At 40.5% G+C, this 17,858-nt stretch overlaps 1 protein-coding gene across 4 annotated transcripts in view; it reads left to right on the forward strand.

Moving 5' to 3' along the window:
* Positions 1-17,858, forward strand: part of OXR1 (oxidation resistance 1) — a 298,281-nt gene that overhangs the window by 69,987 nt on the left and 210,436 nt on the right. For 2 of the 4 annotated variants that reach the window (XM_072999256.2, XM_072999257.2), the window contains exon 3: positions 10,569-10,613. The exons of the other annotated variants lie outside the window; for them this stretch is intronic. In XM_072999256.2, coding sequence (XP_072855357.2) covers positions 10,569-10,613 — 45 coding nt within the window. The remainder of the gene's footprint in view (positions 1-10,568; positions 10,614-17,858) is intronic. 4 annotated transcript variants of the gene reach the window in all.

Raw genomic sequence — 17,858 nt, forward strand, 5'->3', positions numbered from 1 at the left:
TCAGATAAATGCAAACAAGTTCTCAGGTAAGTATAAAGAACTAAACTTGCAGCTGGAGTATTTGAGAGCTGGAAAATTAAGGAGTTAAAACAAGTCAAAGTTGAAGAGTAACCATTTTGTGTTACAGCTCTCAAAGATAACGTCATCTGCAGAGGATTTTGCTTGTTCTCAGTCCATTGAGAGAGATACAGGAAGGGCTTCTGGTTCATGTCATGTTCTGATTCACACTAGGCAGAAACAGATTTAATGATAATGGAACTCTTCTGATAAACTTGCAGTGCTCTCTGTGCTCTTTATGCACAGCTAATAATTATTAAGTCTGTTGCTGTAATCCTTGGGGCAAAAGGTTTTTGTGTGGTACAATGGCAAAATTTTGAAGGACACCTGATTCTACATAGTTCTTTGAAGTTAAGGATAGAGAGGTGACATTTTTAGCATGGGTCAAGTGAGCCATTTGGTTGAAGCTTTTTAGGGTAAGCTCAAAAGAAAAAAGAAAAAGAAAAATGGCCTCTAGGTAGTGTAACACTCTGATCCGGTGGGTCTGTCTGTCTGTCTGTCTGTCTGTCTGTCTGTCTGTCTGTCTTCCAAATGAGTATTGCAAAAGCAAACATTACAAAAAATGTGTTTTTTATATATGTACTTATGGAACAAAACAACAAGTGATATAACAAAACTGGATGCTGCAATTTGTACACCCTGAGTTTGAGAGCTGGAATAATGAGTCAAAACAAGTCAAAGTTGAAGAGTAACCATTTTGTGTTACAGCTCTCAAGGATAACATCAGAAATAAAGAAGAATCCAAATGCCTCTTTGAAGCCAAATGAGAACATAAAGGAATTGGCTTCAAATATACAATCTCTAAAGGTTCCCCTTGACAATTTTTGTCCAGTCGTGTTCGACTCTAGGGGGCGGTGCTCATCCCTGTTTCCAAGCCATAGAGCCAGCGTTTGTCCGAAGGCAATCTTTCTGTGGTCACATGGCCAGTGCAACTTAGACACGGAACGCTGTTACCTTCCCACCGAGGTGGTCCCTATTTATCTACTTGCATTTGCATGCTTTCGAACCGTTAAGTTGGCGGGAGCAGGGACAAGCGACGGGCACTCACTCCGTCGCGTGGATTCGATCTTACGACTGCTTGGTCTCCTGACCCTGCAGCACAGGCTTCTGTGGTTTAGCCCGCAGCATGCAAATGTGAATACATCACTACAGTATATGGATTCACCCTTCCCAAGCCCCTCCTACACAAACATTGAAATTCCACTACAAGGTAGCAAAGGCTTTATCGTCCTCTGTAGGATAGCAACTCCTGCCTTTCCAGCCCCCCTGCTCTTTCAAACTCAAATCCTGAGCCACAGCCACCCCCTAGGATTTCCCCACCCATTTGTCTGGGGTTACGCTGGCTCCAAGCTGTGTAGACCTATCAGCTTAGTGGCATTTAAAGATGTATTAACTCACTAATTTCAATAGGTTTAATGGAACTGGTTTTAGTTGGAACTAGGAATAGAGTATTAGACAATAAGTATACTCGGGTGGGGCATTATTCAGTTTATTGTTTCTTAACAATCATTTGGCCTCCAGTTGCTTTACCCTTTTCAGACTTTCTGAACATTGCCAGTTTGACCTGACATGGAATATTGCATTTAATTTCCCTTGTTTCTTTGTAGGCAAATGGCTGTTACAGCTAGTAATGTTGTTTAGCCATAAAGCCATTAATCCTCCCATACGTCAGCTATTTGCTCACAGCTGCTCACACTTTTCAAGTGAGTTTTGGTGACATGATTGCACATGGAGGAGGGGGGAATACTTAAGAAGTGAAATCAAGCCTCTGATTATCCGGTAATCAGCAAATTCCACAAAGTATCAAGATACTATGGATTTCAAAGCAGGAGGATTGTAGTGGTGGTGGTGGTCAAGGTGATAACTTGCCAAGATTTTCAGTATCTACAAGTGTTTAGCAGATGGGAGTAAAGACATTTTTCTACTCTACATATCTTTATGTTTATAGATGTGATAAGTACATAATGATTGCTTTGTTGGATCTGTTCTACATAAATCAAAATAAAAGTTCCCTTGGAGAAATTTGTGAGCGTCTCTGCATATGTGAGAGTGACATCTAATCCCACTTGTTTGTCGCCACAATCTGGCAACTACCTTGAATATATTAGATTTTACGGCTGGTATCTGTTCTTTGCAATGAGTGCCATCCCCCACAAGCTAGTTATGCTAGACAGCAATCACTACGTCTTGTGGCAACTTTTTTCCATCCTCTAGATCTGTTGGAGTAAAGATCTAATGACTTGGCAACCTGGAGATAACAGGAGCTGTAGTCCAGTGCACACAGAGAACAGTGGCCTGGGGCAAAGTGTCTTCTGGAAATGATTTTCATGAATTATTTGTACCTTGTTTGAAGAAATGCTCTCTCCCTCCCTCTCTCTTTTTTGTTCTAACACTGTCGTGATTGAGAAGGAGGAGAAGAAGCAAGGTTCTTGCCCGGTCATGTGAAAAGCATTGTTCCATGGTGAATGATTGCTATTGTTATATGTTGCCAAGCTGATTTGGAGTTAAGGTGGCCCTAATAAGGTTTTTGGGATATGTGAGATGTTCAAAGACTGGTTTATTGTTGCCATTCTACCCACCCACCCACCCAAATGAGTTTGTTTGGTTGATCAGGGTCAGCCTTGGTCTCCTGAGTATTAATCCACCACTCTGTCTACTAATCACACAGGCTCTTTCAGAGAATTGAGGAGGGCTCAGAACAGGAAGCACCATAACGTCTTGGACAGAAGAAAGGGAAGAGTTAAGTATCTTTGGAGGCTCAGTCCATTTGGTGGTGAATCTCTCCTTTATTGAAAGTTTTAACTTTAACTATGAGTTGCCTTCACTGATAGGAGCTTGAAATACTAGTTGATTAGCCACTACAGATATCCAGTATGGTATTGTGAATAGAGTGATGGATTAGGACTCTGTAGAACAGGGTTTGAATCCTTGCTCAGCCATAGAAAATCACTGGGGGAGTGGAACTGGTAAAACCACTTCTGTTAGGGGCACCATAAGTCAGTTCTGACTTGACGGCATATAACAACAAAGCCCTTCTTTGACTAAAAGGCCAAGGAGAATATGTAGGTTAGGTCTTTGAGCAGCAAAAGAAAGAAGGGATGTGTCAAGAAATTGTGTGCTACTTCATCTTTTACAAGATGTTGAGTAGGGCACAACATGTTTTCTCTGGTGTTCCAGTATGCACCCACTCCTGTACATTACCCTTGTCCTTTTAGTTATGTAGTGGCTGATCAGAGATCAAAGCTCTTATCTGTACAGAGCAAAAGGAAGTGTTCAGTTTCTAGACTGGGAGAAAATATGTTAGAAACAGTTTGTCCTCCACTTAGAACCCTCTTATTGATGAATTTTCTTTGTGGACTCTCCTTTGGTGGCAGTTTCTAGGCAGAGGCTGAATAGCCATTTGTCCAGAATGCTTTAATTATGAATTGCCTTCATTGGTACAAGGTTGAAATAGATGACTCTTCTGGTTCTTTCTGCTGTCTACCATTCTATGCTTCTATATGCTTATATTATTATAACCATTTATTTATACGACCTTCCTAAATGCTTTGATTGGGTATTACTATATATATGAGCACGTTAAGGCAAGATGTCAAAATAATACTTTTTTTCCTGCTTAACTTTTTAACACTCAGTACCAAATACCAGCTCATACAGGTCATATGAAGCTCATGCCTGTCTCTGGACAATTTCAGGAATCTTTTCCCTCATTGGAGGTGTGGAATTGGAGCATTTTTAAAATAACAAGGCCATCAAATGCTGAACTGTAATATGATTCAGGATGATAGCATCACAATACTCACTGGCACACTTAAAAAGTGCCTTACAAAGCTTCTTTTAAACAGGAAGCATGGCAAAGCAATTATAAAAGAGTAATAAGATCCATCCTGTTACTCTCACACATGGGAAGTATCAGTTACGCTCAGCTAAGTCTGTGTTCATATTAGAGGGCATTATATATTCACCTGCCTAATGTTTCTGATCATTAATGGACTGAAATTTTACAACTATGATTAAGCAATCTGGACTCCTATGTATTATTATTAAATAGTTTATCCTACCTTATTCCCAATGGGACTGGAACAGTGTATCAGCCAATTGTAAGTCTATTATGAACGCTGGGTGGTAGCCAATGGTGTTTGTTTGCAAAGGTTTCTCTCACTAGAATTGGGAAGGTGTGATGTTGCTGATTTCCACCTGCCAATGCAGCTCCCATGTGCTTCCGCGTATGTACCAGACGTTTGGGGCTGCCCTTTGAATTGCCCACGAGGTGATACAAGAGGCCATAAGGAGAAGGAAAAGCAGAAAATTTCCCCCATTGTATTCTGCTGGTGGAAACCTCAGCTAGAATCAAGAGCTCTCTGTTCCCCGAAGGTCACAACTGAATACCGGGCAAAAACAAATAAAAATAAAAAATAAAGAAGACAAAATGTGGCACCTTAAAGATTATCATCTTTATTTTTGGCTTCTGACATTTTGTCTTCTTTATTTTTTTATTTTTCCTTTGTTTTTGCCTAATATTCCAGACTAGCAGAATTACCTCTTCAAAAATCATTGAATGCCATTCTCTAACAGAGCAACATCCAGAAGTACGATAGAATGTTGGGTGGAATTAGAATGAGTGTCAGAAGAGAGTCAGACATGGGAATTAAGAGAAAGGACTTAAAGGTGGTTAAGGGTTATGAGACTTGGGATACAATCAGATGGAGAAATCACTTTCATTTTGCACAGTCTAATGCAGATTGTTTCCTGGCATCACATAATGTATCTGTGCCAGTCTGGACTTTTTTCAGGTCCTGATTGGAGCAATTCCTGCATGGACTTTTCTGATGCAATCATATGTGATCTGTTCTCACCATCTAATTACATTTTGGTGAGATCAGGGATCTGGAGAAACAGAGAGAAGAGACATAGGTAAAAGATTGATGGTTAAATAGCTGTTGAAAAGGGGAAATCCACTGTGTTGTGTTGGTTGATCTCATGTCTGAGGCTGTAATCAGAAATTCTTTTACTAGGGATTCACTTCCACATAAAAAGTGTGGTAAATTCATTTCAATCACTTGTTTTGAACAGGTTTTGGTAGATGAGCCTTGTGGTTCCATTGAAAAACAGTGTTCCTCCTGAAAGCTTTAAATTCACTTGGTTCTGTTGTAGAACACCTTAAATGTTTCAGAGGAACTAAATAACTCTTCTTGGTATGTTCAGCAAATCCTAATATTTATGTTTTTTATTACCTTCATGTGTCTGTGGTTATTGAAGCTACAATAGAACTAAAACCATTATGTTCTGAAGAGTTACGGAGTGAAGTAACAATTGCTATGTCTTGCAGGCCAGGACTGTTGGTCAGATCTGCTTGTTATGTAAGTGCAAAATCTCTTTATTCACACCCTGAGCCCTCTGAGAGATCTCGAAGTAGTTCACAATCCTCAAATTGTGTTTGGTAGACAGTGTTCCAATAAAATGGGGGTAATGATGATGTTTTATGATGTATGACTATCCTTTGTGTGAGAGTTTGGTAGGTAAGTTTTCTCCTGAAAAAGAATAGTGATAATTCAAGGGATAGGTATTGACAGGAGGTGCCATGATACATTTTGATGCATTGTCCTCTACGTGCTCAGGTAGGCTGACTTTTATACTCTGAAACATTTTTTTGAGGAATTCATTGTTTCTTTCTTGGGATGTCCAAAAACATCTAAGTCCCAGCCAAGTTTGTTTTCCATTCATTAACACCTTTGATGGGGCTGGGAAGGGATAGATTTTTGAAGCACTCCAATTCAAATGTGTCTTTTCATGTCCAAGAGACATGGAAATGATTGATGTCTATACTATTTCTAACTTGGTGTGACTGTCTTTCCGCCGTTAGCCTGAGCCTTGGTTCAGACACATTTATCACATGTTTTATTGCTCAGGTGGCATGGCAGTAGCCCCTCAAGCACATCACAGGTGATGAACTATTCCATTAAGGTGTCCCGTTTCCCTTGTTCTTCCCACCATGTTTTATAAAGGGAGATGAATTATACAAATTGGCTATCCCAAACAAGTCATCCACAGCCTTGTAAAAACCATGAAGTACTTATAGGTTAACATCAAACAATATCTAAGATTTAGGCATTCTCCACCGGCAATAACTGCATTTTAAAAGAAGTTCTGTTCACAGGATCCATTTTCCAGTCAACAAGATGGATGCTCTTTTTAAAAGATGGATACCATGCTTTTAGAAAACGATATCAAAATGGGTCAGTGATGAATTGCTGGTTAATCAGGCTGTGCCTGAGCAAATGCCTGGCAAGTGGATGCCGGTCAAGTTGAGGAGGGAAATGATAATAGAGCTCTAGTATCTAGAACAGTGCATCCTCCCAGCGATTGAATAGAGTAGGGCTCCAGCTAGGTCAATACGTGAAAGTTAAAATTGTGGATTGTTGTGCTGAATTAGCATTCATTTTTCACCTTGGGAATCTAATGCAATCACAGATATTACATGCATAGAATGCAGTCATTAAATTGAAAGGAACTCCAGAAGTTTGATGGAAGGACATTTCCCTTTATATGGTCCTTAATGTCAATGATTCAAGACCTGTTTGGAGAAAACATAAAAGAAAATGGGTTGGCCTGGGGTTACCTGTTGCATTTTCCAAATGTTTGGAGATACTTTTACCTTCTCATATTACACTCCCTGTCAGCAACTAATTTCCCAAGAGTGTTATGGTATGGAAGGGGAAAGGTTTGGCGAGCTAGGATATCAGCCATCTTTTAGAATGTGTTTCCACACTCCTCATAGCCTAAATCACCTGTCAGTCTGTGCTTTTCTCGGATACTGTTGGCCCTGGGATCTCCAGCTGCACACACTTCTTTACAGGGTGTTAATAATGTAAAATGATTGTGAGTGGTATAATTCACCAACACACAAAAAAGTATGATTTGTAGATCTGGGAGGCAGTGTTACCTCTGTGATGGAGTTGCTAGGATGGACAACCAGAAGCACCTCAGATGTTTTGGGCACAGTTCTTAGCACACCTATCCATATTGGCTAGATTTCATGGGAGTGATAGTCCAAAATATCTGAAAGCCGCCAGGTTGCCTGTCCCTGTCTTATAGGTCCTAGGATGACCCCATGTACATCCAGCAACTTCTCAATTTGTATGGATTTCTTCTGCTAGTGTTGAAAATATCTCTGGAGATTTAAGGATTTACTTTCTGTCAAATTAGATGTTATTCGGCTAGATGGACCAGAGATCTGACTCAATACAAAATACGTTTCTACATTAAGGATCTCTAATGATTGCAAATGATATTTGCGCTTTATAAAATGGAATATTATCATGATTTCTGTGGTTGGATTGAATGTAGAATGTAGCGCTATGTAGAGGGTCCCAAGATCTGACTCGGCACTTGAATGCTCTGTAGGTGAACCCATTTGAAAGAATTGATAATCAAGGATTATTGAAGAGCAGCTTGATAAAATAGGAATGCATTATAATTCATAATCTGTAAAATGAATCAGAAAAATGTTTCAAAACCCATGCTGGTTGATGCTTTGATTTAAAGTAGTTCTGATGGAGAATGTGTGTTGACTATCAGAAGTGGCTTGGATATTTGAATGAAAAAAGACATGCTAATAGAACAAGGCCTTTTCAGATTGTATCTGATGAATCACAGACTTGGTTTGTGCGAGAAAACTTGGCTCACCAAATGCAAGAGAATAAAAAACTATTATTTGCATTTTTCTGCCACTAGATAACTGGGAGAGCAAACATTGATAATGCTTGTATTTGACTCCCTTACAACGTTGCCTATGTATCAATGAGAAGGTAGCAGAACATCTTCCTGGTAAAGCCAGACTTTCATAGATGTCACATATTCATTTGAATGAGATCCTTTGTTGGAGAAGTAGGAAGACTGATTGGTTATTGCCGTAGAAAGAGCTGGAGCCAGACCTGAGAGGAGCTTTCAAAGGATTGTAACAAACCAGCTTGTGTAAGCTGTATCTTTGGCATCCAGAGAGATTGGCACCTGGGTCCTGTTTTCACATACTCTGGTTCAAAGTCACTGATCATTACAGTAATCACATGTGCAAATGTATCTGTTTATGGAGCTAGAGGTTAAGAGTTCAATTTCCCACTGTGGCTCTAAAAGGGACTAGACTCAATGACTCAATGATCCCTTTCAGCTCTGCAGTTCTAAGATGAAGAAGAAGTGAAATACAACACATGTAGAAAAAGATGCTGGTCCTGGGAGGCACTGAAAAGCTTGAATATCCAAGACCTGGCAGATTATAATGAAAGCCATGTTTCTATTGGATCTTACTAGGTTGCTTTTATTTTAAGTATGACCACCATTCGTTGGTTAGAGAGAGAAAGAGAGACAGGGAGATACATGAGTAGGGTTGGTCAGAGAAGGACCATGCTAGAGAAGCATTCTTTTTGTAAATTCCTGAAAGTCCCACTGGTGTCTGGATTCTAAAGGTTAAGCTATTATCCCATCTTCCAAGTTGATGCATATATTGTACACACTGTAGGAAGGGAAGAGCTGGCTTTCAAGAACCAAAATTGCCAAATGTGTGGCAATTCTTGTGTATGGACGAGATTTTAGGGCCAAAAAAGTAGCAATGAAAGCAGAAGCAGCAGTTGAACAACAATAAGTGTGAGATGTTCTAGGACTATTTGATATCAGGACTCTAACAGCCCCCCCACTTGACATCTTGGTGAGATTCTCAGTCAAGATCAGTAATAATGGGATAGACTGACCAGTTATCTGATATTTTAAGAGTAGAAAGAGAGGAACTGAAAATAGCTTGGAGGACAAGAACTGGCTGGAGGATTCCATTCATAGTCAAGTAAAGATGAGAAGAATCTCTCTTCATTCTTTTCTCCTGAACATGCCTGATCAGGAACCTAAGGGTTGGACTGAGACATGAAGGGATGCAGCTTAGGAATTGGAACACACTGTCACATGCTTAATGCATAATGTACCACCTTGTTGAAGATTCCTTCTTCACCATTCTCTTCCCTGTCTCCTTAGCTTTGCCTGAACTAGACGAGAGTATCATGGAGCCACGGGTTGTTGTCAGAAATGTTCACTTGTATTACACTAGTTTGAACACTGAGTAGGTAATAAACATAAGTAGAGATGGGGGGGTGAATATCCCCCAGAGGTGGAAATAACAAGGGTCCAGCCCCATGGGGCCAGACTGTCCACTCACTATTCCGCCACTAACGCCAGCTCAACAGGGCCTTTCTGTCGCTCCGTTGTCCAGAATAGATTCGCCACTCCTGTCAGGAGGTGGGATGACAAGCCTCTCTGCCAAGTCACAGAGTAGCTAATCCATTGCGGACAATGGCACGATAGGAAGGCTCCATTGAGCTGGTGTCAGCGGTGGACTGGTGAGTGGACAGTCCAGCCCCATGGGGCCAGACCCTCATTAATTCAACCTGTGGAATAAGAATACGAATATCCCCATCTCTAATCATAAGCTGTGACAGTTCACTGATATAACACTGTCACTGGGAAGAAATACAGGAGGGTGTAGATGAAGCCAAAATTGAGAATTTGAAGGGCGGTAAGACTAGGATTTCAAATTGACATTAGTTTGAAATCTCCTAGCTGTTCTTTCACAGTTCCCTAGGGTACAAAGTAGATGCGGTTCCTCAACTCCTAGGCTTTTCTCCTCCCTGTGTTCTGTTTTCCTTTGGAATTCTATCTTCATTTAACTGCTTTCGTGTGTCAGGACAACAGCCATATGGTACCTCTCGTGTTGTGGGACACAGAATATCAACCATCTTTATTCTTTGTCTTTGCAGTAAAGATATGTAAAGGGCAACATCACAGTCTTAACTGCAAATCCATTGAATGTCGCTTGGCACTTGGCCTCATGTGGTTCTGCAACCCAGCAAGAATAATTTCCAAAGAAATCATGTATTTAAAGCAATGAACTTTGGTATCTGTGGAAAGGAGTCTTGTTCTTCTTAGCTAAAATTTACCTGCAGCATTTTGTTGGGCTTCTTTTGGAAACTTTCTCATAAAACTGTTGGGCACTAAACAAGGGTATGATGTAGGTGGGAACTTGATGTGCACCAAGGAAAATGTGATAAATGGATTACAGCAGATCTTAGCTCTGGCAATATTTCAAAGGCTAGTGTTTGGCAGCATTTATTCTTGGTTCCCCAGAGTCACTCTCTCTGCTTTTCGATGTTTCTATAAAAATGGAAACAATATAAGCACCTGAAAGCAAAAAGCAAGTCTGAATAGTGGTGGGTTTGCCATTCTCTGAGTATTTTTAGCATTATGTAAATAATAAGTTGGGTATTATTTTGAAAATGTGTACCTTTTACAATGTAATGGATATTTTGCAGACATTTTTATTATTTATGTTTGTTAGCATGCACTGAAAATTGAAGCCGTAACTTTGCTTAATTTCACTTGATTCAAGCATCTCTGTGCAAAATGTTTAAACTTCCTTCCTGCATTTGTTTTTATTAGTCCTACGAGGTCGAACATTATTCTTACTTTTACAGATGGGAGCTGAGACTGAGAGATAGTGATTCAACCCAGGACACCCAGTGAGTATTAGATTCACATTGCATGCATGCTGTGCATTGTGGAAAATGGTGTTCTGTGGTTTAGGACCCTTGGCTAAGACTATTGTTGCTACCAAGCAATAGTTTTTAGCTGAATGCTTAAGGAAATACAGGCCAAAAGCAAAGAACAATGCCATGTGAAATGTAGAGCTAAATAACATGTTCTTTTAAGGCACTGATCATATTTAACATGTTGGTTGAAAACACACACGCTGCAGTAGTCCTGTAGGGACTGGGACCAAGGCACAGGAGGAGTGATTTGAAATTTTTTTTGGTACCATTATCTTCCCAAAACTCATATAGAGACAAAATGGCTGATTGCTACAGGAGTCAGTCAGTTATGTTTGTCCAGATTTCCCAACACCCATGAAACTTGGTCCAGTTCAGTTGGAGGCATATGCTTCCATGAGCCAAAAGGCATCACAGGTGACTCTAATAGTAAGGGCAAGACTGGACAGAGACAAGAACAGACATAGTGAAGGTCTTCCAGTCACTGGAGGTAGATATTGTGTGATTATACCTCCTGATTGTCAAGCTCTTCTCCTCTAACTTTGCATCAGAAGGACAAAAACACAGATGCACGTAAAAAAATAAAAAAAGCTTTTTAAGGATGGTTCCTGATATGTTCAGAGAACTGGTCTCTCAAGGGTAGGGAAGTCACCCTGTCAATATCCCCTTCAGGGTTGCAGCCAAGGCTTCACAACTGCTGTGGTAAGCATACAGACCGCTGTTTCCTCTCACCGGCAACCTGAGAGTTGCTGGGATCCATCGGAGACTGTGTCACTTTCCACTCTCTCTTTCTCTGACTCTTTTTCTGTGAGCACCAGGAGGGATGAGAAATTTGGTGCACAACAACAATTTTATCCCGGAAACAAGTTGCAGCTTTGCAGAAGATTTCCATTTTCACAGCATAGGCCCACTCCTTATCTCTTCTTCCTTCTGCCACCCATGCAGCTGGTATTTAAAACCAACAAAATAAGGGTGTTAAATGTGATCACGAGTTTGATATAATGTGCCATTTGGCCTTACTGTTTCTCCAGTAAAAATAGCATCGTTGCTTGTGTTGTCTAGGTTTCTCCGCAACTTTTTTTTAAAATCCCAACAAACCTAACCTTTAATAATATGAATGCTTCAATTCACATCTCAGTACGTTTTGAACTTTAAAATAAGTCTGGGATACCTTTTGGCTTGCTTAATTGTTTGGACTTCAGCTCCCGGAAGACTCCGCTATTATAGCAAGTGGTAAGGAATTATGGGAATTGTTTTCCAAACTGTCCAGAAAGCCAAAGGTTCCCCGCCCCTGCTTTAAAATCTACAAATGTTTCATTGTAAAAATGAGTATTTCCTATATTTTCTGATACTTTCATCCTCATGCTCTACTGCGGGAAGCATAAAGTAGGCAGCATGAAGTAATTTTCAACCTTGCAACCATAAGCTTTGCATGAAATTGCATGTCATTAAATTTGGATATAGATAACTATGACAATCTAATTGAGTGCAAGTAGGTATAAAGAATGCAGTACTGTAGTGAGCTATCAGCATAAGCACCAAGAGAACTTCACTTTGGGGGAAGGAATAAAGTTAATAATGAGCATCAGCTGATTTTGCCTTAGGCCATAGGACCATTTATAATGAAATATAGTAGAACTCCCCAAATTCCTGCCTTGGATTGCTGTAATCAGAGTGGATGGATCCATTCACTTCAAAGTTTCTTTTGCATTTCGACTCCCAGGAAATACTTTGAAGGAGGAATCTCTGAAGTATATGTACAGTAAGTGCTTGCACTCTTTTCACAAATCCCTTCATGATGCAGGAACTTTTCATAAATATATGACTGTGTACATATGGAAAAAAAAAGAAGTTTGGTATAATTGAATGATGTTGCAGCTCCAAAACTAAAATAAGGTTAAATGGGGGAAGCGTATGGCCCTGTTCACTGTGATATTGGACTGGTGGAAGAAAAACATCCTGGATCGATCACTGTTTCATAAGCTGCAGATGGTGTATTTGGCCACATATCCATTCCTTTGTCCCACTCAGCACAGAGAGTATGCCCAGTATTTGGGCAGAGAGGAGATTAATTCATTGACACTTGGGAGTTTAGCTTTGCTGATCCAACTGACGTGCTTCATCATAGAGATCTATGAGATGAAGTACACAGGCTACAAACAAACACAACTGAGTGGAGGGTGAAATTATGTGAAATGTGGCTCTCTCTCCAGCATGTCTCCAGTTAGGCCACATTATGTTTGCTTGTTTGCTACACTTCCCATCTGGCTACAAGGCCACTCTGTGTGGTTAACATGTGTACTTCCATCATTCAGTCTTTTTACAGTCTTATGAGAACACAGGAAGCATCCTTATATTGTACTGAGATCACATTGTTTGCCCATCTAGCAAAGCCCTTCCCAAGCTAACACCTTCTAAGTGAACCCACTTAGAACCCACCCAGGGACTGTAACCTCCAGTATCTGTAGCCACTATGACCGATGATTAGGAGTGGCAGATGTTATTGTCCACAACATTTAGTTGCAGCGTACCAGGAAAAATAGAGCACCAACCTGTGGAACTAGCAGCTACCAGTTACGAAAAGCTCACAGGAATAAAAAAATCTTTGGTTGCATAAACAAACAAACAAGCAAGCAAGCAAAAAAACTAAAAAAAAAAAAAAACACCTAGAAGAGGACCAGCTTGGAAGGGAGTTATTTCTTTCCAAGAAAGCCTTCTCATGCATCCCCAAGAAAATGCCTCCTATGTTTGCAGGGCTAAGAGAACGGGCTCCTCTGTGGGCTTCAGAATCTTAGATACTCTTCATGGACAGCTTGGCGGACATCACTGAGCACTGTTTCATTCCACCCCCACTGCAGAAACACAGGAATCCTCCCTCTGAGAGTAGTCAGACTGGCTTCTGCTGACAAAAATGTGAGGTTAGAGTGGGGAGCAACAATATGTTTCTGTGCACAGTACATTTCCCAATTCCTGCAATATTTGCTTTGCCTCTGTTCCCACTCAACAGCCTCTGCTGTTGCAATGATTGTCATTTCCCTAGCTTATTTGTGTAGAATAAAAGAGAAATAAGATTAAATCAACACAGGCTCCATTGTTCTCATGTTGGAGTACCAGGACACACCCTTACCTCTGTCCTTAAAGCCATAAATATATAGAAGTGTATGGATTTGTCATATGTTGACATTAAGTGCTATTTTAAGGTCATTGCTACGAGGCTGTGCATTGCTGCGTTGTACTTCCCTATCAGAAGCCACAAAATAATAGCTGTCTGGACCTACAGTATTGCCCTATTTGGAATTCATGCCAGAATGAAACATCACTTTAATTGATTTATATGTTGATTAGATTATTTCATTCTTCTCTCTGTATGGAATGTCTAGAAAGATGTTATCCAATATACTTTTCTCTGGCAGAGAAATACTGCTCTGAAGTCACCTTGAGGAGTTCATCCACACAGAGCAGCACTAGCCAAGCTCCCCCACTCTAGCCAAGGAATTTTGAACTCTGTGGTAGGAGAGAACCAAGTTTGAATTCATCATGCTTAGCAGGCTACGCATATAAAATGACATCACTGCTAACCTTGACAAAGAAAAAGGGACCTTGCTCAAGAGTGTGGGGAGGGGGATGACAAGACACACACTTCCCAAGTTCCCAAGCTTGCTAGCAAGCCCATGGGTATAAGATTTCATATTTACAGGACCAATAACATACATCAATCCTTCAAAATCATTTTCTTTTTCTTTCTTTTTTGTTAGTTGGTCAAGCTTCAACAGAGAGCAACAAAAGCACAATATGTCAAAATTCAGCTTTAAAAGTTCAGCTTTTCTATGTGCAATAAAACAAAATTTAGCAATATTCATGAGGAGCTTTTTTTTTGGTAAACTGTGTGGTGCTAGTCTTTCATCCGTGTGTCTTGATAATGTATTTCTTGAGAAAGCCAATGTATCTATTCAATATTTCCTACACTGGTTCATATTCTACTTGAGAATATATAAGCCACTTTTCAGATTACCAAATTATATATTGACTGAAATCCAGTAGTAAGTCACAGCTAAAGTAGTCCAGCTGAATCAGTGGAACTTATGAAGAAGTCCCCACTAATTCAGTTGGTCTGCTCTAATTCTGATTTACTACTGGCTTTTAGCCATAGGGGGACGTGGTGGCAATGTGGGCTAAACTGAAGAAGCCTGTGCTGCAGGGTCAGAAGACCAAGCAGTTGTAAGTTCGAATCCACGCGACGGAATGAGCACCCGTCGCCTGTCCCAGCTCTCGCCAACCTAGCGGATCGAAAGCATGCAAATGCAAGTAGATAAATAGGTACCATCTCGGTGGGAAGGTAAACAGCGTTCCGTGTCTAAATCACACTGGCCATGTGACCACGGAAAGATTGTCTTCAGACAAACGCTGGCTCTATGGCTTGAAGAGCGGGATGAGCACCACCCCCTAGAGTCGGACACGACTGGACAAAAATTTGTCAAGGGGAACTTTTACTTTTACTTACCTTTAGCCATAGAGTCAAATCAACAAATAATAGTTTCCAAATGCAGCACAAGTATTCTGGGCTGTTTCTAGCATTTTCCTTCTCCTGTCAGAACAGTCACTTTTGTTGGATTACATTCCTCTTTACCTTCTAGCCTCCTGCCTGTCCCACTGTTTTTAGTCCTCCTCTGGGGGGAGGGGGGGGAGAGACTTCCAGAAGAGATAAGGAAGGTAATGTTGGCATTTCCAGAGAAATGGCAGGAAGTGCTGCAGGAAGTTCAGTGGCTAGGCCACACGGAAGGCCACACATGAACTCAAAGATTCCTAACTGGAGCCTAAGCAGCTTCTGAACATGAGGCACCTAGTCAGAAGTTGAGACTTAAGCAGTTGGGTCATTGCTGATCCCTGTCACCTCCTGGCCTGGAGGTTCCTTCCTCATGCTGTCATTGTCCATCCACAGTGTGGATTGGTTACAAAGGAAGAGGGCATCTGAAGAGGCAGGAGTGAGCCCGATTCCAGACTCAATCTGTATCTCTTTCAACCAAACATTCTGTGTAAATATATGGAAATATAGATTTGAAGCAATGATGTCCTTGGGCTTCATATGATGGTGAGTGGACTTTCAAGCTTTCAGGGAAGTTAGACAAAGCAAAAGGTAGGGAGGGAGTCTTTCTTTAGGATTTTAGAGAAAAAGATTGAATGGCAGTTAATTGAGCAGTTTTGTTCTTCTATGTTTCAGTTTCCCCTAGATTTATCTTAATTTTTAAATGCACAATTGTTTTATTCAGAAAGTCTCAGATCCAATCTTTCGCATCTTCATTTCACCAACAGGGCAGTGGCAACTGATGGGAAAAGACCTGTGTAAAATCTCAGAGAAACAATCAGGATTAGACATGGGGATGAATATAAAAATGAATCAAGATATTTGTTAAATATCCTTGATTTATCACGTATTCATTGCTTCGTATTCTTGGGATCCAGAGACCCCAACGAATATGAAGCAACAAATATGACCACTTTGTTCCCTATCTGCTAATGCTCCGGCGGATCAGCTGTTCTTCATGGGCATAAGCAGAGAGGGATTTTCCCTTCGGGCATCTTGATGAAGCCTACCTGAAGGTAATCCCACCCCAGGGGCTGGAGGATGGCTTGGTTCCCCTTTTCCCCTCTTCCTTTGCCTGCATGGCATAAGAAGAAGAGAGAAGGGATCAAAGGGAGGGAAAGTAGGAACCAAAGCGATTCCCCAGCTGTGCTGCCTTAGCAAAGGCAGCTAGGCTGAGGGATCGCTTCAATCCCTTTCCCCCTCGTTTTGCTATGACCTGCAGAGCATAGGAAGGCTGAGGGGGCTGGGCTGTCTTAAAAAAAAATGACCTGACGAACAACAAATTGATTCGTTGTTCGTTGGGTCACTGGGGGCAATTTGTGGGTTTTGGGTTGTCAAGTTTGATGACCTACAAACCAAGACGATGCACCATTTTGGTGCTTTGTCCCCATCTCTAATCAGGATAAATGTTTCTGGACTCAAAGAACCAGTTGTAGCATAAGTTGTCTTTAAAAGAAGACTTTTTTTTTCAAGAGATGGACTAATAATGTTACCTGGCATAAATCAAGTTCTTTGGACTGTTAGCTACAGTCGTTGTTTAAGTAACATTTGCTGCTGTTAATAGGTGAAAACCTAATTCATATGTGCATCACAATTATGCTAATACCACTAGATTTCCATTGGCAATTTGTACAGGAAAAGTGTTTTGTTTCACCTGGCTTTAAATTCTAGCTTTAAATCTTACGTTTCAGAGTGTTCGCTCGTGCAAATGGTGCCTCATTTGTCTTGCTGCTCTACTTATAGCACTCAGTTACAGCCTCACCATTTGGACAATTTATATCAAATTGAGGGCACAGCATTTTTATCAGGACCTCCTCAAGCATATTTTACATGTATACATAACAAGTTCTTCACTGATGTTTACTATTTGTAAAAGAGATTTTAATTTCTGGCACAGCTTACACTAAGGCAGTCAGTATTTACTGCCCCAACTGATTATCCCTAGAGGATGGAAGATTAAATCCATATAAAAATATATTTCAAGATGTTTTCCCACGGCATGATCAACAGAGCAAACAGCTAAAGCTGCAAAATGCTCAAGATGGCATATCAACAAATGCATCAATATTGGGAGGCCAGGAACGTAAACCAAATCCAAACAAAAGCTGGACTGCTATGAATATTTAGTCTGAATTCAAGAACTAGAAAATTATCTTTTCCATAATACTATAATTAGTATACATGTTTCTGTCCATAGCAGAGAGAGAAACAGTGACATGCACCAATCCTGATTCCTTTGGAGAAGTGGGAAACTTAAAAATAATTGAATTCATTTTAAACTCCTTTTCTAGTAACCATGGAAGGGAAGAGGCTGAATCAAAAATTCCCTTCCCTTTGCTTGGATTACAACCCCTCCCCTAGTGATATAATTATTCTATAAATGTGGAGATTCAGCTCTATAGGTTTTTACCGGGTTATCGTGCCCTTTCGATACCCAATCAGCATAGATGTGGAGCATATCACTTTGCATTACATTGAATGTCCTTGACACTGGTTTGTCGTTAGTCTCAATGTTAATGTTGCTGTTTGAAATGCTTTTGTACCTGTCAATATTGGTGCGATTTGATTATATCTGTTTGGAGTATGTGCAGTATCTTGTGAACCACCTCAATTGATGAGCACTTTATAGATACTTT

Source organism: Pogona vitticeps, chromosome 4, assembly GCF_051106095.1.
Source record: "Pogona vitticeps strain Pit_001003342236 chromosome 4, PviZW2.1, whole genome shotgun sequence".
Lineage (NCBI taxonomy): Eukaryota > Metazoa > Chordata > Lepidosauria > Squamata > Agamidae > Pogona > Pogona vitticeps.